General features: G+C 29.2%; 5 protein-coding genes and 1 long non-coding RNA gene across 8 annotated transcripts; 4 read left to right on the top strand and 2 right to left on the bottom strand.

The window, feature by feature from the left end:
- The first annotated feature begins 192 nt into the window (after window positions 1-192).
- On the top strand, window positions 193-2,571 carry LOC105735873 (uncharacterized). The gene is made up of 3 exons (XM_012488354.3): window positions 193-632; window positions 1,018-1,220; window positions 1,293-2,571. The coding sequence occupies exons 1-3, from the start codon at window positions 419-421 to the stop codon at window positions 1,626-1,628; spliced, it is 753 nt and encodes a 250-aa protein (XP_012343808.1). The 5' UTR covers window positions 193-418; the 3' UTR covers window positions 1,629-2,571.
- On the bottom strand, window positions 2,042-6,222 carry Cul2 (cullin 2). Of its 2 annotated transcripts, none has more exons than XM_012488347.2 (8): window positions 5,803-6,222; window positions 4,999-5,207; window positions 4,410-4,908; window positions 4,145-4,324; window positions 3,836-4,054; window positions 3,594-3,764; window positions 2,564-3,508; window positions 2,042-2,488 (listed from the first exon to the last, which is right to left on the bottom strand). In XM_012488347.2, exons 2-8 carry the CDS (start codon window positions 5,115-5,117, stop codon window positions 2,357-2,359), a joined length of 2,265 nt encoding a protein of 754 aa, XP_012343801.1. In that variant the 5' UTR covers window positions 5,118-5,207; window positions 5,803-6,222; the 3' UTR covers window positions 2,042-2,356. The 2 variants fall into 2 exon arrangements, with proteins under 2 accessions (XP_012343801.1, XP_086765389.1); XM_086909263.1 differs by lacking the exon at window positions 5,803-6,222 and adding an exon at window positions 5,605-5,790.
- A 346-nt stretch (window positions 6,223-6,568) lies between these two features.
- Window positions 6,569-7,838, top strand: Prosbeta3 (proteasome subunit beta type-3). The gene is made up of 3 exons (XM_003694954.4): window positions 6,569-6,719; window positions 7,028-7,593; window positions 7,678-7,838. Exons 1-3 carry the CDS (start codon window positions 6,717-6,719, stop codon window positions 7,724-7,726), a joined length of 618 nt encoding a protein of 205 aa, XP_003695002.1. The 5' UTR covers window positions 6,569-6,716; the 3' UTR covers window positions 7,727-7,838.
- Window positions 7,839-7,899: 61 nt separating this feature from the next.
- On the top strand, window positions 7,900-8,920 carry LOC147657537 (uncharacterized). Its single transcript, XM_086909278.1, has 2 exons — window positions 7,900-8,106; window positions 8,199-8,920. The coding sequence occupies exons 1-2, from the start codon at window positions 8,052-8,054 to the stop codon at window positions 8,849-8,851; spliced, it is 708 nt and encodes a 235-aa protein (XP_086765404.1). The 5' UTR covers window positions 7,900-8,051; the 3' UTR covers window positions 8,852-8,920.
- A 142-nt stretch (window positions 8,921-9,062) lies between these two features.
- Window positions 9,063-17,813, bottom strand: LOC100871578 (facilitated trehalose transporter Tret1). 2 transcript variants are annotated; one of them, XM_012488350.3, is made up of 3 exons: window positions 17,628-17,813; window positions 11,087-11,331; window positions 9,063-11,012 (listed from the first exon to the last, which is right to left on the bottom strand). In XM_012488350.3, the coding sequence occupies exons 1-3, from the start codon at window positions 17,681-17,683 to the stop codon at window positions 9,721-9,723; spliced, it is 1,593 nt and encodes a 530-aa protein (XP_012343804.2). In that variant the 5' UTR covers window positions 17,684-17,813; the 3' UTR covers window positions 9,063-9,720. The 2 variants fall into 2 exon arrangements, with proteins under 2 accessions (XP_012343804.2, XP_003694998.2); XM_003694950.4 differs by lacking the exon at window positions 17,628-17,813 and adding an exon at window positions 15,048-15,671.
- LOC147657536 (uncharacterized) lies at window positions 10,587-12,429 on the top strand. The gene is made up of 2 exons (XR_015292344.1): window positions 10,587-11,055; window positions 11,148-12,429. It is a non-coding gene; the product is annotated as an uncharacterized LOC147657536 (long non-coding RNA).
- Window positions 17,814-22,137: the final 4,324 nt, after the last annotated feature.

Raw genomic sequence — 22,137 nt, 5'->3', positions numbered from 1 at the left:
GATTGGGTATTTTTAATACCAAATAAAATAATCGGTTATAACGTATAATCGTATATTAATTACTCGTAAAACAGTTAATGAGTATGTGATAAAAACTAGATATACCGTTTTTCTACACTCATGCTATTGATTCGTGGTGTATAAGCAATACATTTTTGAGGCTTCACTACCCCTCTTGAGAGAGTTCATGTTGAATATACTCTATCCCCTACCCTATCTACGTCGTACAGGTGTAAGGAAAAAAAAAAAAGAGGAAAAGAGAAAAGAAATAGCAGAGTTGCGGAGTCGCTGTGGTACCCACACGAACTTCTCAACCTGTAGTGATTCAATTACCATTAGCCTATTCTTCACTCAGTCTATCGTCAGCCTCATTTATTCGGTGTTTTAATTAATTAAACGACGGAAGCCAAATATTGCAATGGATTTAAAGGAAGAAGACGAAAGTGCGAACGAAAATGGTAGACAACTGTTTTTAGTGGGTGCACCGCGTGATCCTCTAGTGTCCACTGGAGCGATCGTTGCTTCTGCTGGAGCACCAGACGAGATCAACTCTGCAGGAGATCTACAGTCGACTGCTCTAGCTGGTCTGATAGGCGCTCAATCTTCCTCAGTTTGCTTTCCTACAAAATTCTGTAAGTGCACCCTGCCACCCCAGACCTGATTTAATTAACTGCCACTCTCTACCTGTCGGCTCGTAAGTTGGGGCAGTCCTCAATTAAATTATTGCTAAATGCATTAAGCGAATCGCCAGCCCTTGTTTTAAATAGAGTTAGTGGTAATCGGTTTAAAAGTTATGAATCATTTTATACCATATTTTAAATTTATCGCGATTAAATGCAGTGAGAAATCAGTGTGTGAACTGTGAATCAACACATTAATTTATAATGTTTTGTAGCGACAGTGCTTCTCCTTTTAAAGTGAATAAATCGTGCTATATTCGTGACATTATACGTTGAAAATATACTTGATCATATTGATATTCATAATATTGATCAGTATAATATTTTATTTTTATAGCGTATGATTTTTCATCAAGCCCGGGAAGTGAAGATAGGCAATCAACTGGAGTTGGTAAAAGAAAACAGCGCAGATATCGTACTACGTTCACGAACTTTCAATTGGAAGAATTGGAAAGAGCATTTCAAAAAACACATTATCCTGATGTATTTTTTAGAGAAGAACTTGCTCTCCGTATTCAATTGACAGAAGCCAGAGTACAGGTAATAGCTATATTCTATTGTTCCAAAAAATACGATCGATAATAATTATCAAGTTCGATAACTTTCTTATAGGTATGGTTTCAAAATAGAAGAGCAAAATGGCGAAAACAAGAGAAACAATGTAAAGTAACCACTCACTTGACTTCGCATTTGCCACCTTCTGAATGCCAAGAAGTACAACAGCAGCAACAGCAGCAACAATCAGATCATTTGTTATTGGAACCACCATTAGGTAGCCCACCACCCATATATCTTGGCATGGAATGGGCAGGATTTTCACCATATAGTAACACAGCTACTGCATCATCTCTTGTGGTTAATAGTATGAATAAGCCATTAGAATCAGAGGCGGATGATAATCCTTTGCTGGATCCAGAATTGTTGCAACTAAAAACTCCACGTTCCTAATAGTACCAACCCAAATCTATGCTGTAGTGTAACTCATTAATAATATTCCTTATATTATATAATATTTTTAAAGAGCAAAGTGTCTGATGCAAACAATTTTTTGCAATGTCACTTGAATCTCACCATGTATCGTGCAATATATGGCCATCAAAAGTATTATATACATTGTCACCAGTTTTATAACTGGTATTTTATAATTTAAAAAAATAAGGGACCAAAACTTATCATAAATAACAAGATAAAAATTAGAATTCAAATATATTTAAAGTATTGTTATATAGATTTTGTAAAAATATATTGATTTGTTCTTCATATGGATTCAATGAATCTCGAGTAGTTATAATAATATAATGTTATAATAAAATCAGAAATTAAATTTTTACTCTTGGGAAACTAATGAAACTGTCCCAGCATAAAATAGTAACATCATCTTTATTCCGTGCACATATATTACAAGTCATTGAATCAACTAAGTTATTAATCGGTCAATTTAGGAGCAAGAAAGCAATTCAGGATGCTTTCTTTGATCTTTCAAACGAGAGATTTCATTTAAATATTATTATTGATAAAAGTATCGTTTTTTCCAATTATATAAATATATTTAATCAGATAAAATTTTGAGTATTTAATCATCTTATTGAAACATTACCAAAAGTATGACATTATGAATGATCACAAAGCATCCTGAATAAAATAAATTAATGATTGTGTCAGGTGGTACGATAAAATCATGCGACGTACGAATACTCATCTGCATTATTTGGCGTACGTTCAATATATTGTTTATCTATAAGAGCTTCGATGCATTTTTTGATCATGCTGATTGATGGTGCAAATGTAACCTTAGATTGACTTAGTACCTGGAAAAACATTATTACATTCAATTGAATTGTTTAACTTAATTCGCACGTATTGATGTTAAAATAAAATCTCACCTCTTGTACAAGTTGATTATGTCTCAAAACCTTACGACTCTTCATAATACGAACTATAGCTGCTTGCAGGTACAATTTTCGGTCATCGTCAACACTGCGATGAGTAGTTTCAACATCATGACATTCGTGTGGTACATCCCGTTGTAATGTACCAGTTATACGGAATTTCGTTCTTTTATTATAATAATCGAAATTGAGCGACAAAATTGTATCTTCCTCCAATTCTCCATCTGTTGATTTTTTTAAAATTTTACAATCAACCAAACTGGTTGCGTGTTTAACTAATTGATCATGTGATAAGCGTAATGATGCGGCAGCTTCTCTGCATTGTATCGAATCACAATGTTCGAAAAGAAGTAGCAGTGCCATTTGGTATGTTTGTACAGTTACCAAATAAGGTTTTTTTAAATAATTGAACTTGAGTTCGCCTTGACAAAGATGATGCAACCAAGTAAGTTTCCGTCCGTTAAATTGCGCGTGATAGAAAGTTTCGAACGCCTGTATAGACTTTTCTAATTGTTGAGGAATATCGAATGGTCCTGAAGATGGTGGTAAACCTAAAGGCCAAGCACCTGCTTGTAACACATACACTACAAAACCGATGCCTAATTGATTTTCTCTGTCCCCTTCTCGTAAACTTGTTGTAAACTTGGCATTCAAGTCGGCTGAAACTGACATATCGGTGAACATCCGATGTAACTTATTCGTAAACTCATAACCACAAGCTTGTTTCAAACGATCAATCATTGATTCTTCGGCATCCATTGATTGTGATTGTTGATGTATTAATCTTTTTGCCAACATTCGTGCATAAAATTTCTGAAAAACATCCTTATCATCAACATATTTAAACACAGTAATACACTGTGCTAGTTTTTCTTCTACTTCTCCCTCTGATGCAGCCTTGGCAGATTTTTTTAGCAAAGAATCGCAGTATTTAGCAAGCTTAAATTAAAATATTAAACATGGAATAAAAGTGAATAAAAAAGTGAATAAACTACACTAGAATATAACAATTTAGGATACTTACTAATTCAGGTGCTCTAGCTGGTTGCCGTGGAACAGGCCTATGATTCACAACAATTGAACAAGCTTTATCAAGAGCAGTTACAAAAGCTTGATCACCCCTGAACACATCTTTAATCAATTCCGAATATTTACGATGTACATCCAGCATAGTTTCCACGAACTGTGTGTGTATCTATTACATATTCAATAAATAATAACGTACTATTGCGCAAAATATAATTATTTGATCTATACATGTCTTACATTTTCTCCTTGTAAAGAACCAATTGCTTGTAATCCTTGTTGAGTGATGTGTTGAGTAAATTTTTGTACAAGTACTGCCAAACCTGAAGGTAATGGCCTTAACAATGGATAAAGAAGAATTAAGTCCCTTTTACGTTCATTATCTATCATATTTTTTCCTTCTGAATGAAGCCACGCTACGTGCGTAGCAATCATTTTTTCTTCACAGCATTGTCTCACCTACAATATATCACTGTTAAACAATCGACTATTTTAACTTAATATATATATGTATACAATTGATATTTGTATGTTAAAGTAAAAGCATACTTTAGGCACAGAACTTGTGTGAAGAAATTTATGGGCACGAAGTTCTTCTTGAATGAGTCGCCACGTTACTCGTTCCATATAATGCGTTACATCCGATTTTTGAAGTAATTCAGCTGCTTCTCTCATATAAAATTCTCCACTAGCCTCAAGAAAAGGTGTTTCAAAAATTTCTTGATACATCTAAAAGAAAATACACTACATAAAATAGTTTTGCAAAATACGTGCATATTAAAAAAAAATGAAATAATGTAACAAGAATCATTACATCTACTTGTCCTTTCATCTTATACTCCTCAACTCGAACAAAACTCTGTATTACACCACAAATAACTTCTGTACTTGCTGTGGGAGATGTACCAACTCTATCCGCATGAATATTTTCTAAGAGTAGAGACACAAGTTGTTTTCTTAATGGTGTGATCATTCTCGTTTTCCAAATATCTAAACCTAACTCTCCTATTTCCATTTGTTCTTGGCAATCAACGACCGTAGCGGAAGACATGCCGTAAATCAGTTCTGCCTCCGAAAGCTTTTGTTTTTTAATATGTTGTTGATTCAAATATAAGTACAAGCGATGCAAATAATTAATGCCTTGTGAATATTCTGTCCAGGCTTGATGATATGCCTGCAATAAGCTAGATTCACCTTGGGCACGAACCTTTGTTAATAATTGGAAGACATGATTGTCTAGAAATCTTTTTGTCTCACAATATAATTGATCGGCAAGTGGTTCTGGATATGCCACACATAATGAATACACATCACTGAAATAAGAAAGATATATATGCAAAAATATACAATATTTTATATAATATGAAAATAATTGAAAATAATCAAAAGATATTATAAAGTACCTGAACCTATCATACCATGTTGCACGTGGAACATATGATAACGTTATTACACACTTTACAGTTTCTTGTAATGCTTCCCATGTTTGAGTAAAATCAACACGTTTAGGCTTTAGTGACATTCTTTTATAAGATCAACAGAATACTACAGACTTATAACACCAAAGAGTTAAGTATACAAATTCTATAATATAATTATCAAATCTGTAAACCTACAAAAAAAAACAATAGCTTAAATTATAATCTTGTAATGACAAAAAAAAATAATACAAAATTTATACAATAGATAAATACACCTTACAAGTCAAGGAATTAAAAAATATTAAAGCCAAGAACCTAAAATATATTCCAAAAATAATCTTTAAACTATAGACAAAGACTGAAATTATAAGACTAAGTCCAAGTGTTTTGTATATTAGTAGTTTAAAAATAACATAAAAGTAAAATACATCGCGGATGCATATTTATTTCATGGACATCTTAAAATTTCTTTTATTTAATTTAGCCAAAATGAAAAAATTATTTCTTAGAATACTATTTTAGAGCAAGTAGATCGAGTTGATCAGCACTTAAAATAGCGCTTGTACACTTATATGAAAAGATATAAACCATTCGTAAATCATCGTAAAATGTGAACCAAAAACAATCATTTTTTGTCGCGATTGCATCTTATTATATTTTATTTTGATTAAATTTAAATGATACGTTTCTTAATTATTGAACAAATTATAAGCTGCACGTGTAAACGCGTGTTACAAACTACAGCTGACTGGTAGTATCCAGATGGTTTTCATCGAAACCACTAACCAAAAATTCGTAGAAAGAGTGATCTGTATTCTTCAAAATGCAATTGCCAATCAATTTTAATTCCTATCAAGATAAATTCTACGAAAACTCTTCTTTTCAATAATTCGTAAATCATTCCCAGTTGCAAAATTCATGACATTTACAATGACTCGTCTTGATCGAACACATTTTTCTCTCTCTCTGTCTTTCCCTCTCTTTCTCTTTTTTTTGTTCGTTTTCCACCTTTCGTTTTCACTTTAGCTATCACTTTTATAAAACGTTTACTTAAAAAGAGACTTTGAATTCACAAAAAATATAAACTTTTTTTCTATAATAGATAACGAATTAAATGCGGATCATGAAACTGCCTCAAATTTCTCAATAACATTGCAAAGCCATGTTTTTCCCCTTTGCTCTTGACTTTCTAAGATTTTGGAGGGGATGGTGGAATAGGCTATCTAGAAACTCTACTCTCAGTACAAAATATACTATGTTATTCTTACATAAATAATAAATTTTTTAATGGTATCTATATTGTATTTACTTTATTTAAATAAATTGATTTTTTTTCTATATTAAAAGCATTATACAAATATATCTGAATATAAAATGGTTCAAAAAGATTATTAAAACTTCAAAATAATCAAATATTAATTTTTGCGCACATTTCTTAATTCTATATAATATTAAAAATTTATATTAAAAATAATAATATCTAAATAGAAATATTATATGTTATTTATTATCTTTACTTAAAAGAAAAATATTAATATAATGTCTTCATCAGTTATATGAATTTATGTTTACTATATAATAAAAGAAATCGAACTTCTATACATTATATATTTCATGACTTACAACTTGCGTTTTGTAATATACTTTAAAGTGCGGTAGAATTTAACTGATATTAGTAAATTTTTCAAAACATTTTAAAAATGGTAAATATTTATTATATTAAATAGTAGTTATTTTGTTATATTTCTACAAATATCTCAATTTTAAAATGTAAAATTCAAATATTTTAAAACAATGTAAAGTAAAAAAGAGGTTATGTTACTGTCAAATACATTAATGACATTGCACGTTTTACAAATTATGTTAAAAAAATATAATTGTATTATTAATGAAAATTTTTTAATTATGTATCGACAAATTTTTAAATTAATTAAAAGAAATTTAATTGAGTAAAGTAAAATATTTTTATTAATTAATTCTTATGATTTTGATTGTTTGCAATTTTTTTCAGAGTATTTTAGCTTATAATGGTGGAGCTATTATAGCAATGAAAGGCAAGAATTGTGTGGCAATAGCTGCTGATCGTAGATTTGGTATACAAGCACAAACCATAACATGTGATTTTCAAAAGATATTTGAAATGGGATCTCATTTGTATCTTAGCCTTCCTGGTCTTGCTACTGATACTCAAACTGTAATGGAAAAATTAAGATTTAGATTAAATCTTTATGAACTTAAAGAAAATAGGAAAATACATCCTAAAGCATTTGCATCAATGGTGTCAAATTTATTATATGAAAGAAGATTTGGACCTTATTTTGTAGAACCTATTATTGCTGGATTAAATCCTAATACTTATGAACCATTTATTTGCAATATGGATTTAATAGGATGTATAAGTCCATCAAATGATTTTGTGGTTGGTGGAACATGTTCTGAACAACTATATGGAATGTGTGAATCACTTTATGAACCAGATATGGAACCAGATGATCTCTTTGAAACAATTAGTCAAGCATTAGTAAATGCATGTGATAGAGATGCAATATCTGGTTGGGGTGCTATTGTTTATATAATGTTAGTTTGATCTTTATCTTTTCTTTTTTTTATATATATATATATATACATTATAGGATATTAATCATTAACTTTTAATTACAGAGAAAAAGATAAAATTACAGTCAAGACTCTTAAAACGCGAATGGATTAAAATATCGTATATATATGTTTATATTATACACCAATATAAAATATCTTATTAAGACAAACATATATTGTTTAAATAAATTAATGATTTTCAATAAACGAAATTTAAAATCTCATAAGACTTATCAATTCTATTATATATTATATGTAATTCTACTTATATCTAAAATTATATCTACATGCATTGATATCCTGTTATAGCGGCGCCATGTTTTTCTATTCAATAGACTATAGTTCCATTCTATCGATGTTTTGAATTTGATATATTATATTTTACATATTATTTTAAGTACATTATTAAATGTACAGGTATGTAAGAAATAATTACAATGGCTATTAATAAATTATGTGCAGCATTTCGACAAATAACTATAAACACAAAAAGTATGTAAATTATATCATTTCTAATTCGATATTAAACATAACCTAACATAATTTTTAATAAAAAAATTATTATCGTGATATTATTATTTTAGGTAACATTATCGTAAGATATTATTCTTCATATTTGTTAAAAGAATATAATAATACAATATCGCTTCCTAATTTTTCTACAAATGCCTTAAATATAGTATCTCCAAATATTAAATTCATATCAAAAACGCTTAATGTAGATTTTGAAAATTCCAGAAATAATATTAAAAAAGATATAAATGAAATACCTTTATCTAAATATATACCATCAATGGAAGAACCTTTAATAAACCAACCTATTAAACAAGATTTACCATTAATAGATACATCTTTCCAACTTCCACCAACAGAAAATACCTTAGAAAAATTAGCTATACGTATGATAGTAATTAGAAGAAAAAAAATGAAAAAACACAAGAGAAGGAAATTGCGCAAAAAAATGAAGTTTAAATGGGCAAAGATTAAAGCAAACCGTAATATAATGAAGGAAAAATTATTTCAAGCAGAATTAGTTGCTCAAATTAAACAGGCACAAAACTTTGATCCTAAGAAATATGTTGAAGAAAGACTTACCATTTTGGATAAAGAAATATTGCCCAAAACATATAGAGGTGAAATATTATCTCCAAACATGATCAAGCAATTTATAAAAGAGAAAAAAGAACGTATGAGAAAAAAACGTAATAAACTACGTTTATCAAAATTACTTGATTAAATAATAATATACTTGTATATAACGAATAAATAATTGAAATAACGAATAAATATATAGAAATAAATTATATTTTGACTTTCTTCATTATATTTTAATTTTCTTCATTATATACATATAAGTCCAAAAAAATATTTAAATATTTAAGAATTAGAAACTTATTTTTTCATAATAGCAATTAAGATTAAAAAGGAAAAATTAAAAAATCCTGAGATACATAGTAAATATATTAAAAATGTTTAATTTATAGAGTAGTTTGCATTGCTGAAACGCGTACATTGTCAGACTATGATTTTTTTTACAAATATCGCTTATAAGTCTAGTTATAATTACATATTATCTTTTTATCACATATATACAGATATTGTAATACTATAATAATAAATAGCACCTTTTTCGTTTTTTTATGTGCGTATTGAAATATCCATAAAGCATTTTTTTTTTCTTTACAAATATATTTGATCCTCTTACAAAAATATATCTATATTGTTACTGTCTTATAAAAAAAAATATTATATTTAAATTATTTGAATATTTAATATTTAATTAATAAATAGATATTATTGAAAATTGTCTTACTTATAAATAAGAAATAAAATATCTATGATAATTGTAATCTTTATATAATTTAATTAATTTTAATAAATTTTTGCAATTTTAATCATGTTATCACCTCCAATATCTTATAAGATAAATATAGAATACTATTGTTTCATTTTTTTTTCTTAAATTAAATTAGAAACAGGTCTTTAATAATAATATGAATTAATTTTGATTAATAATAAAACGTAACTATATAACTTTTTATCTTTGTTTGATGGAAGACGACAAATTATTAATTTACGTCTATTAAAATATTATTTATAAATAATTCAAGGCAATATCTGACCTTTTTTCACTTGTAACACCTTTGGTTTATGGTTATCTATATTTCTAGTTCTTAAATTATTGTTCCTACCGGAAAAGTAATCTTCTATTTCTTGAAGTGTTTTATCTTTAGTTTCGGGAAGACATAAATAAAAATATATCGTTCCGAATAAAGATATACAACCATAAAAAATAAAAGTACCATGCGTAGTAAGTATACTAGTTAAATATGGATATGTTTTAACTACTGTAAAGATAAAAGAATGGGCTGCCATTGTAGTTAAACCGCCAATAATACCACGTACTTGCACTGGATACACCTCACCTATCATTATCCAAGGAATAACAAGAAAACCAAGCGTGCAAGCAATAGTGTATGAAAATATACATAAAACAGGTATCCAAGTAGCAATAAATGGAAGATTATTCGCAGTCCAATAGCTTTTTAACCACATATATCCACCTAATCCTACCATAGAAAGTCCACAACCGACAGACGAAACCATTGTGAGAGGTCTTCGTCCACTCTTTCTACACAAGATACAAGCAGCAATAGTTGATATTAATCTTATTATCCCGAGAATTACCGCAGCTAAGTACTTGTTTATTGTTGCCCCTGAATCATTAAAAATTTCAACGGCATAAAAAGTTATTACATTTGTACCTGACCATTGATATATTAAAAAGTATAAAAACAATAGAGTAAAAGGTTTGATAGCATTCGGTTTTAAAAGAGCTCTAATTATTTCTCGAAATCCTTTCGGACGCTTAACATCGCGCTCGTTAGAAAAATTAATAAGTGTTTCCATTTCCTGATTAATATTGTACGTACTACCACGAACTTGTTGTAACGCCTCTCGTGCCTTTTCAGGTCTACTGCGAGATATAAGATACGAAGGTGTTTCAGGAAAGAAAAACATTAACAAAAGAGCGGCAAGAGGTAAAATTCCACTAATAGCTGCACAGACATTCCACGTAAGTACGCTTCCCAAAAAATACTCGATCAGAACACCAGTGCTGACTCCAATACTTGCAAAAGCGGTCAACATTCCCCGTAGATGAGGTTGAGTCACTTCTCCTGTATAAACACGCGCTGGAGCACCCACCATGCCTGATCCAAGTCCTACGAAGAATCTTCCAGCATATATCATACGAACATCGGTCGCACATGCAATTAATATCCATCCAAGCAATGCTGGAATCTCGGTGATAATAAGAGATCGTTTTCTTCCAAGTACGTCCATCATATATCCAGATATTAAACATCCAATAGGAGTGCCAATAGAAGACATACTAGCTACAAGAAAAATATAATTTATTATCATCATGACCATGATAAGGTCTTATATTTTTTAAATAGTATTAATTTACCAATCCATGATTCCTCAGATGATCCTTTGCCAATAGGAATGCTGCTATTTGATTCTTGTAGTTGTGGGACAGCAATGGCAGAAAAACCAAAAGCCATACCAGTGTTCAGAGTTCCAAGTTGTGCCACTACCGCTGCCAGAACCTGTCTGACAGCACTTCCATGAACAGAATGACCATTTTCTGGATTAGTGTTTGCACTATGTCCTGCCAGTACAGGTTTTCCATCTTCTAAATTTAAATCTTTCCTGCAACAAAATAATTAATCTTTTGTCAATATCCAAATTATTAAAGATTTACATGTGATGAGAGATCATGCAAAATTTACGTGGTAATATAGACTAAAAAATTTTAATTTATTTGTATCGGAAAAATCAAATATGTGGTGATACATACGCACACGCATTATTTTATATGATATAAGACAACTGAAGATACAAAGCAATGTTTTGTATCCTCTTTGGTTATTTATCTACGGACTATGAGATAATTATTTTTATCCGATACAGATAAGGGATGAGAGACGTAGACATATAAATATTTATTTGAAAATCATTTTTTTTTTAAATAAAATCCGTAGATAGAAATAATACTTGTTGAACATTTATTTTTTCTGCATTAATAAATCCTTATTATTATTATATGCGAGATACATATGTAATAGTAATGCTCGAGATAACTTGAAAATTTGGCACTGATTTTACGTGTTACGAAAATAAAGTTTGACCTAAAATCCCATTTTTTAAATAAAAATCGATTTATTAATTATTTGTATAAAAAATATTTTGTAATTTTGTAACAAATAATTATCAACAGAATGATCTGATTCACTTCTTTCGGGATTATCGATAATTAAAAGTTAAAAGTTAATAGTTAACAATAGTTATTTAAAATGAAAGTACTATGTTTAAAAGAAAAAAACGTAATATGAAATGATTTTAAATAACACGAATATTTGATAATGAAATATGATTCAAAAGCGATATTAAAATTTTTTGCGGTCCATGAACAAAGACGTAGATCGATATAATTATGACCATTAAATTGAAAGAATGAGAGAATTAACAAAGAGAAGTTCGTAACGCGTGTACTGCTACAAGCGGCACGCGCTGATACGGTTAAAAATCTTCTGATATAACGAATCTTCTTTATTTATACATTTCTAGAATATTGAAAAAGATGATGATTGTAGGAAGCATGTTTGAAATAGATTACGAACAAACATGAACGCGACGTCCGATAAGCGAGTTAATTTTAAAAAAAAAACGAAGAATGTTTAGAAAAATAAAATGTAGTATCTTCGTCGAATGTACGTCAAATAAATATATATTTTTTAAAACTGCAAAGATTCTGCAAATTTTTTCCTTTTGTTATCGGTCGAAATTGCATTTTTTATCTGACTGCAGCTGTTAAATATCTTTTATATTAATGAAACCATTGATAAGAATATTTACTTATCGCAGACTTATGGATTCTGCTAAAAATTGGTATTTATGCAAAATATTAAAATAAATTATAATTATTTTTACTTATTTATACTTATATTTTTAACAATAATAAATCAACTCATTATAGATAAAATATTACTCGAACATATTTTCTAGAACTATATTGATTTTTAACAACGTAAAAATTGAGAATTATTTTGCATTTAATTACTATTATTTTTGCATGTCAATTATTTTTTTGTCTCGCAATTTTTTTAAGCAACACCAATTCATTGAAACGATATGTACATTTATTGAAAACAGGCATCATTTATCAAACATAGTAAACTCGGCCCAGTGAATAGTGAAATGATAAACACATGGAAATGATAAATATCGCTAATGAGATTGCTTTTACATGCAGATTTGTTATTAATAAAACACAGTTGGAATGAATATTTGCTATCTACTCGGGCATAATCTACGTGTTTATTTTTGCAAAGACCGACTATGAAACAGTGTAATAAATATATGTGCGTAGAAATGTACCAAGAATACTTTTTTACGATTCAACATCCTTAACCTGTATTGTTGAGATTTGCAACGAATCAGAAATAACCGCGCGTAAGAAAAGAAGAATAAAAGTTTCAGAAAGAGAAAAGAGTTTGAACACATCGTCGAATTCCATCTTAATTTTTATTTATCACCGATCTATGTATTTTTTTCATAAAAATAATAGTAATAATAATAACAATAATGAATAAAATGCGCATGTTTTCATGTCTTGTATAAAATTTTTAAAAGATAAACATCAATTTTTAAAACGTTTCTCTCGCCGTTCACTTAGCCGAAGACTGGTACGAATTTTGGCACACTCGGATGAAATTATTTCTGTCCACGCTTTACACGAAAGGGTTCAAGTGTACAATGTGTACATCGTTCGAGCACACATCGAACAATTGTCCCTGATCGATGAGTAATAATAGTTTAATTGCATCATGTGTTTTTATCCATGGAAAACAATAACGGAGTAACGCACCAAAAACAGTGGAAACTATATTTGTGTTAGAATGTAATTAAGATTGTAATTAGTAGGTTATTCTGGGTAATTAAATACATGTATAATATTTATAAATGAAGATAATTAAAAGAATGTGATTACATTTTTAATAATATAATGTTACACAATGGTAAATTTTTCAATAATTACACGAATTGTTAATATCTTTTGAACACACTTGCTGCAATTAATCAATTGCTTCTGATTTGCGTTTTACTTATATTTTTCAGAGATACAAACAAGATGTGTATTTATTATTCTAATTATAAGATATCCTGCGTTAAAATTGTTTAAATGCTTGATCCTTAAAAATGATGATAGAAAATGAATATATAGCGTTCTCTTGTATCGAGATTCAAATCTTGAATATACGTTAAAAGTACTGATACGATAAGACTATCGATCAAGTTGTTGAATTGGTGTCGTTAAATATTTTCTGGATTGAATATATGACGGTTATAGGGTATAAACAAATTTTGCAAAAAATATTCGAAAATTATCTAGTTCTTACTATAATTTTATCTTAGATAGATAATACATGAATTAAGATTTATGACTGATGACACGAAACGAACACAGTAGATTAAAAACATTGATCTGATAATTGAAAACGTATTGTTTTAAAAAAATATTTTAATTATAATATTTTAATTGTAATAATAAAAGGAATATTGTTGAAAGATTATTTCTTTGATGCGAAACATGTGTATCGAATTTTAATCGTCATCTGGTCATTCATTAATGACATTACTTGACAGCGCATATTAATAAGTTAATCATGTTAAACAGTGGTAAATAGGCTCAATTGTTATCTGTTCGTAGCGTGTCGAGCACGAAAACTCTGCTGCTTCAATTCAATCAGAAAATTATTGAGTGTGATTCATAGAAATGGTTAATTAATCTACCGAAAATAGGGTATGTTTACAAGATGCATTCGAGAGTTTAATTCATGTGGATTATGCTATTAAAGGAATGAGTTTCATCATTTGTCAATGTTTAACAATTGTCTCGATGGGTTAAAAATATAAAAATATTGCGAAAATTATAAAATGAAGTTCAATTTCAACAGTGAAATTATTATTTTAATTTCAAAATCTGTAATAGAAATTACAGTTGATGAGTTATGATTATAAATAATTTTATTATTATAATTAATTACATTAATTATATCAATATAAAAAAAAAAGGAAAAAAGTAAGAATCATACTCGATGATTACTCGATTAAACGATTAACTAATTTTGAATTCAGCTGAATTTATAATTGATTTCATCAATGAAAAAAAAAAATTATGAATAAAATACAGTTGATCAAAAGAAACAATTGCGATTATATCTTATCAAAATAAAGTGTTCATCTTTTGTATGACACTTCGTGATCATAATATCAGGAGAAAAGGAAGTACAATAAGAACTAGAAAATAAATATAGCACAGTAACAGCACATATATGTTATACGTATAATATAAATATACTTACTTTGCCATAGTGTTCGTTTTATCAATCTTTTGCTGCCGTTTTTCCAAAACAAGACAGTATTAAAATAAAATAAAATATTTGCAATGTTATATCACAGTTTCTATTTTAATCACAATTATATATTTGTTATAAGAAAAAATTTGCACATCATCGCCTTTTTCCTTTTTCTTTTCTTCCTTCCTCTTTTTGTTTTCTTGTCGTCTTTGTTTTTCTTTTTGATCTCCGTCTTTCTTTCTTTCTTTCTCAAGATCACTTGTATTCGTTACCCCTAACGAAGTCTCACAAGATCACGTAGTGTTTTTGGGAACAACTTTCGTTCTCTCAAGAAACTCTTGAAATTCCAATATACCCTATTTTGTAAAATCCCATTTGTATTTTTTTCCATGGACAATACATGTACACTGAACGTTTTAATTGTTTCCTTGTTTTTTTATTCTCTTTTTATCATGAATTTTTTTTACGAAAATTCTTTGACGAAAATTAGGATTAGATGGAGAAAGATAGTCACAACGAATACAAATAAAAAAAAATAAAATTTGCGTATAAAGATTGAAGCAATGAAAAACAAGTTAATTCTATGTACCGTTTACTCTTTGGACGACGCGCGCGAAGCGAATGTACTCGCGATAATCGCCGGTAAAGCTTTATATAAGCAAAAGTAATCGACGTTTCGATTGGTCGAATCCTTTCTGACCTGCGCGATAGGAAGACGCGCGAATTTTGTCCGCTCGCGCATGCGTTCTTTAAATAGCTTTTGCGCGTTCACAAAAAAGCCTCGAAAAAGTGAAATTCAAACCAATTTATCTCGTAATGAAAAGAAATCATTAAAAAAAAGTAATTTTATATATGGATTACAACTCATTAAATAAGACTAGAATTAATTGAATTAAATTTACTGGAGAAAAAATATCGAAAAAAATATTCTAAAATATCTAGGAATATGTGCATCGAAGAAAAAATATAATTTAAAAAAAAAATATACTTCAGAAAAAATTGTTGAATAAAGAAATACTTGGAAGAATTCTATCATTAGTATTTTGATTATAATTACAAATTTTACTTGTTAATAACAATATGGAAATTAAACGTGAAATTTCAATTTGCTAAAAGCAACATGTTAATATTGACTGAGCATAAAAAGGATCGACAACGTACGTATACATGAAATAAGAAAAAAAAGGATATGTTAAATTTCGCAATTTCGGAAAAGTTACAAGTATAAATCTCAATTTCTTTCTAAATTAGGAGTACATGTAAAGCACAATCACATTCGAATCGATAAGAACAATCACGAGGATTTGATCATTTGTTTATCTGAAAAAAATAGAAGCATATCGCGTATTGTAGATGGTTGGTACAACTCGTGACTGAATCTGTCACGATTGTTGTTCGTGAATTCCAATATTGATGTCTTTTTATATATAATTAAATGTACGAAATGAGATAACGAATAAGCGAAAATTCTATTTTGTCACGTTTTCATAAAATTGCTCTTATCGTGAGATAAAATTTTTTTAATAGAAGGTCGAGAAACAATATTTAACTATCAAACTTTAAAAAACAAAGTTAAAAATTTTAAGACAGAATCATTCAAATATCAAAAGAATAAAAGCAATTTTAATGATAAAAGACAGGATGAACAAAATAAAAAATATTTTTGAATAAAATTTTAATGTATTTCAAATTTTTTTCCTACAATACATATCATTATTTTCGTTTTGATTATTATTTTTTTTTTTTTTCGTTATTTGTATACAATGACGATTCGTATATACCGTATATATACTATAAAATAAATAATAAAATCAGACATAGAAAGATAACCTCAATGAATAATCCGTTTTATGCAAATATTCTAATCGCTAAGTATGACGTTTTCATAAACAGACAAATAGTCATATTATTAATACTTCTTTACAAATAATTATGAGTATAACGAATATTCTAATTATACATTAACAATTCAAAATTTAACATCTTCTTCTCGATATTTTTTAAATTCATTTCTTCAAATCACGACTCCATTATTATAAATTAATCAAAATATCAAAATGTCCGATAAAACCAATTGCAATGATGAAATTTGATAATACGTTTATGTTATTACGTTACATAACGAAAAATCTTTTATTAATGTATATTTTCCAAATTCGTATTTTTTAATTCAAATTAAATCAACCATGTCTAATTAAGATTATTAGAATTCCATCAAACTCGATTAATTTAACATATTCATACGGGAAAATAAACATAACGTTCATTCTAGCAAATGTTACAATTACAACGATACCCATCGATCATTACAAAATTTTCCACTTTAGTTATATTTCGAACAAGATAGTAGAACATTTAGCGTGTAATTAAACGAGCCCCTGAACTTTACAACGCGTTATCGATCAACTCACCTGGTAGGCGCGGAAAATGGCCGATTAGATCATGGCCGACTATATACAAGGTTGATCTCGTATTTATCCACCGTCGAAATTTATCCTGTTTTTTTTTTTTTTTTTTTTTTTTTTTTTTTATTTTTTTTACCTTTTGAAACGTGTATGTTCGAGAATGTTCTCGTAAAGTACTTACTCGCTGGACGGCGCGCATTCGTTCGTAAATGTCTGGTAATTCCTGTTCCTGGACATGTTGGCGAAGGACTGAACACGTTTGCCGGTTGTTGCGGTCGATTAAATTATTCTCAGTGGTTTATCGGGCCTGCTGTCACGAGTTTACTCATATCAAACTCAAGTCATGTGCTTCTTACGTCTCTTGTGTCTTGTTTTATTTAATTTCGCTTATTTTCATGCTGGGAGTACCATCGTTTCAAAACTTTACAAAACATTAAAATAAAGATAGATAAATCTATCTATGTTTATCACAAATCCTCACAGGAGTCAACTCAGATGATTCGGATCGAGAGATTTTATATTTCACTGGGATACGATGCGATTTTTTTTAACCGATCTTTTCTATTGAAAATTTTTGCCGTCATGATGAATGCACGATGAATTTTCTTCACATTCCAATAATCCAACGTTTTCTTTGCCGCAGATGTTTAATGGATTATCGATGCACTCTTATCAACGATATTGATAATATTTAACAGATTATAGACTAGTATTTTTCAATTAAATTTATATTACATCGAGATTTCTATTACAAAGTTGGAAGGGTATCAAACTTTCCATTGCAACTTTTTAACTTTTTCTGACTTTTTTTTTTACGAGAATTTTATTTTTCGTATTAATTCTATTACACTAAAGGTTCATTGTCACTTTCAATGTTGCAGATAAACATCTTGGGATCAGAAGATTTACAGCCAATTAATAAAGTCAGGAGGAAAATCACCGTTTATGCAAACGGAGATCATTATTTTCCATGAACGCTTCGTGATTATGGAGAATGAAGTATAAATACCAAAGAAGATTGGAAAGTAATCGACGTTGAATTCAGTGACTTCTTTTTACTTATTTATCCGGTGAAATTTATTCGATGTTCCACATATATTTCACTGATTGCATGCGTATCGTAAATGACGTATCTAATAGCAAAATTTTCGAATGACGAGCGAATCGAAATTTCTTGCATCGAAAAAAGTAATGCTCAATGCGGATTAGTGCAATTCAAATTCACGGATTAGCACAATGTTTTGCATTCTGCAACGATGCGAAACGTCTTCTATTATGCTCTTCTATTATCATTTGCATAATTGTAAAAAGAGATATAGAAATAACGAAGAGAAAATACATCGAGCGTATGTGATGCGTGACTTCTTTGTTTACCGATCAAACAGGTCTTCCTTTCTTGATTTAAAACATATTCCTGTTTTCGATGAGTTGTATCTATTCACAACAGAAAAATTAATCGAATCAAATGTTGAATAACAATAAAGCATACGTCGAATAATTTTAACGAATAATTTTTAAGCAACAAATATTAGGACGTTTAATATCAATCTGATTTGGATAATTATCATGATTGATCAAAACTCAAGATATCTTATTACAAGAGTTTATTTGTGTTCTCGATTCGTTTTGACATTATTATTCAACTTTTCAAGGCGAAAGCTCCATTTCTTTCGAGCCTTCATCTTATCTATATCCCTTTCACTTCACCGGCAAATATAATTATTGACAAATTAAACATGGAAGTTTTTAACAATTAGAGAAGGATAACTGATGCAAGAAAGGGGAATTAAAATATCGAATATATATCCAATTAAAATTTCTTTTAAAAATTCCTCAATAAAAAATCCTTGTTTTCATAACAAAATGACGAAATTGATCACAGATAAATTGGATAAATCAGCGAAGAAAAATGAAAAAGGCTTGCGTTTAGGTGGATTAATAGGGACATTAGTCGAATAGATTAGCCGACAAAACGGAAAAACACTCGAACAATAATAAAGTACAGTGGCAATTGATCGATTGCTACTCGATTTACATCAAGGTTATAAATAATAGGCCGAATCGAAATTACTCTATGATCGATCGATCCGCATTTTCACAGTATTCTTGCGACTTTGAATTTACCATTCCACACAAATATTGTAAATTGTAAACTAATAAAACATGTGAACATATGATTAATATTGTTATATTATAAGCTAGATTTATAAATTTTCGTTTATTTTCCACTATGAATTTTCCAAAGTACAAAAATCTTTACCCAAAAGATAAAAAAAGAAAAAAAAAAACCAAATGCTCAAATCGAAATAAAATTAAATATCGGTGTATCTATCGATAAGAGCATAATAAAAAATATTATAAAAGAAAATTGTTGCGCTGTGAAATGAACTGTGTGCGTATTAACATGATGCAGATTGTTCAGATGTTTCGAGAAAATAGGTCAATTAATATCCGATAAAAAGGTAAAAACCAAATGTTTAAATCGAAAGAAAATTAAATACCAATGTATGTACTTACGTATGTATGTGCTGATATCTATCGATAAGGGAAATAAAAATATTACAAAAGAAAGTTGTTGTGAAACGAAATGTGTACGTGATGCAGATTGTTCGAATGTTTCCCAAGAAATAGGTCAATTGTATCTGATACACTTATCGCGATCTAGAAATCACGAGTTCACGTATGCCACGCATGTTGAACGAGATCAATCGTCAATTACACAAATTCAATCGATGTTTAATCGAATGATCGGATCAGAGGATGGTCGTGACATTTATCCGATGATTTACAAGAAACGATTATACAAGAATTTCTAAATCGCTTAGATCTTTCTGGAAACGTTGAGGAAACTTTACATAGAATTGTACAGAAATTAAAATTTACAATCGATTAAAATTTAATCAGATAAGCAGTGTACACTTGACTCGAGATCCATTCACGGAGAGAACAACGTCTATTTTAAGATCACAAGATATAGATGTTCCTTTAATCGATTTAATCGGGTAGTATCGTTACAAAAAATTATGTTTTCGATTCTTCTTTCCTGTTACTTCTTGTATAATAATACATAAGACGTTTCTAATAAATAGTTGGCTACTTATTGTAAGGGTAATAATGGGTGGAAACCATTTCACTTTCTGGACAGTGTCGAGTCACGAGATTCGATAAGACTTGACAAAATACTCTCGTGACCTGATGAATGAATCATCAGCGGCTTCTGAAAATGATACGATTGATAGGAACAGAAATTCTATTGTTGTTTGCTCGTGACGTAATTTCTTTTTTTTTTTTTTTTTTAAGATTCATCTTTAAATATTGACTCGATAGGTTTACTGTTGAGTTAAGAACAAATGATTCTTTCTGAAGTAACATTCGAAAAGTATTTAATTTACAGAAAGGCAAATATTTTAAATTTTGTTTTAAAACAAACTCGGATCCGAAAGAAAAAAGTATAATTCGAAATGAAATAAGATCGTGTCGATTGATATTAATTAGATAATTGCCTCTATCTTGTTAGAGAAGATAGAGATTCAGAAAGTTGATCTGGGTTCGATAGAAAAGTGAAAGGTAGTAAAAAAAAAAAGAGAAAGAGAGAGATATTGAGAAATTGCATGAGAAAAGAAAAGAATGAACCGATACAATTAGAAATTGAAGAATAATAAGTACTGAAATAGGTATCTTTGATATTATTGTATACATATATATATAGTATCTGCGGTTAATTGATGCGGTCTCTGTTAATCTTGCCTATATGATTCTTGAAGACCTGTATTCTTCACTGCAAAAATCCAAAAAAACATTATTATCGAATGATTGCTCGTAGAAAAAAATAATTACCGATAACAAGAGATTTATCAAGTGTGTAAAGAAATAGGAAACAAAATCCGAAGAAGAAGAGTAAAAAATACAAGGCAAGCGATAAAAAGAATTGAAGAACGCGTAAAAAGAGTAGTATTTAATTAATCGAGTGTTCTGTACCTTCTACGAAACGAACTCTATCCTCAATTACAACTTATACAAGTTAACTAACGGCACAGTTGTCACAGAGAGAAGAGAACACAGAAGTTTTTACGTCGAGCAGAGTTAATTACAAAGTTCAAGTCTAATAATTCTGGATGTCGATAACAACTGGATGTACATAGATGAAAATTTTTCGTTTCAAGGAAGAAGAGGCACAACAACGTTGATTTGAATAGAAATCGTTTGATTTCCGCCGAGTTTTCATGACGAACCGGCGTGATGGTGATAAGTGGCAAAAAGAGAAGTCCGATATAAATATGTTTATCAGCCGTTGCAGAGGATATCGATATCGCGAGGCAGGGTACCAAGCGAATTATCTTGCTTTCTTCGCTACTCTCGGACGTTTTATTCAGGCACATGATTGATAACGATAGAATGACTAATAACGCAAGATGTGTTATGTGTAATGTGTAATCAAAAAACAAGAGGAGAAAAGTGCGGGTTGATATAAAATTTAACAAATAAATTTTGTCTCTTTCAAAAAAAAAAAAAAAAAAAAAAGGAATTTAAAATTTGAAATTTCATCTCAATGAAATTCGATATCCGAAGAAACTCTACGTTAGAAATCTTTGATAAATGAGAAATGCACTTCTGAAGTGATAAAAAAATTGTTGAACTTTTATAAGAGTATCGCTCTCGTAACGATGCGATTAATTGTGATAAATATTCTT

This window comes from Apis florea, unplaced genomic scaffold (assembly GCF_048593485.1).
Source record: "Apis florea isolate Af1SG1 unplaced genomic scaffold, ASM4859348v1 contig_3081_pilon, whole genome shotgun sequence".
Lineage (NCBI taxonomy): Eukaryota > Metazoa > Arthropoda > Insecta > Hymenoptera > Apidae > Apis > Apis florea.
This window is presented reverse-complemented; position numbering and strand designations above follow the sequence as displayed.

What these genes read in the sequence shown, in the direction of transcription:
- LOC100871578 (XM_012488350.3), bottom strand. Translation starts at nt 17,683, where the DNA reads ATGTCCAGGAACAGGAATTACCAGACATTTACGAACGAATGCGCGCCG. An exon ending in GAATGCGCGCCGTCCAGCGA is followed by an intron (nt 11,332 to 17,627) that starts GTAAGTACTTTA and finishes ATTTTGTTGCAG; the next exon opens with GAAAGATTTAAATTTAGAAG. An exon ending in ATCTGAGGAATCATGGATTG is followed by an intron (nt 11,013 to 11,086) that starts GTAAATTAATAC and finishes TTTTTCTTGTAG; the next exon opens with CTAGTATGTCTTCTATTGGC.
- Cul2 (XM_012488347.2), bottom strand. Translation starts at nt 5,117, where the DNA reads ATGTCACTAAAGCCTAAACGTGTTGATTTTACTCAAACATGGGAAGCA. An exon ending in ACATGGTATGATAGGTTCAG is followed by an intron (nt 4,909 to 4,998) that starts GTACTTTATAAT and finishes TTCTTATTTCAG; the next exon opens with TGATGTGTATTCATTATGTG. An exon ending in AGATGAAAGGACAAGTAGAT is followed by an intron (nt 4,325 to 4,409) that starts GTAATGATTCTT and finishes ATTTTCTTTTAG; the next exon opens with ATGTATCAAGAAATTTTTGA.
- LOC105735873 (XM_012488354.3), top strand. Translation starts at nt 419, where the DNA reads ATGGATTTAAAGGAAGAAGACGAAAGTGCGAACGAAAATGGTAGACAA. An exon ending in TTGCTTTCCTACAAAATTCT is followed by an intron (nt 633 to 1,017) that starts GTAAGTGCACCC and finishes TTATTTTTATAG; the next exon opens with CGTATGATTTTTCATCAAGC. An exon ending in TGACAGAAGCCAGAGTACAG is followed by an intron (nt 1,221 to 1,292) that starts GTAATAGCTATA and finishes ACTTTCTTATAG; the next exon opens with GTATGGTTTCAAAATAGAAG.
- Prosbeta3 (XM_003694954.4), top strand. An exon ending in GGTGCTATTGTTTATATAAT is followed by an intron (nt 7,594 to 7,677) that starts GTTAGTTTGATC and finishes TTTTAATTACAG; the next exon opens with AGAAAAAGATAAAATTACAG.
- LOC147657537 (XM_086909278.1), top strand. Translation starts at nt 8,052, where the DNA reads ATGGCTATTAATAAATTATGTGCAGCATTTCGACAAATAACTATAAAC. An exon ending in AATAACTATAAACACAAAAA is followed by an intron (nt 8,107 to 8,198) that starts GTATGTAAATTA and finishes TTATTATTTTAG; the next exon opens with GTAACATTATCGTAAGATAT.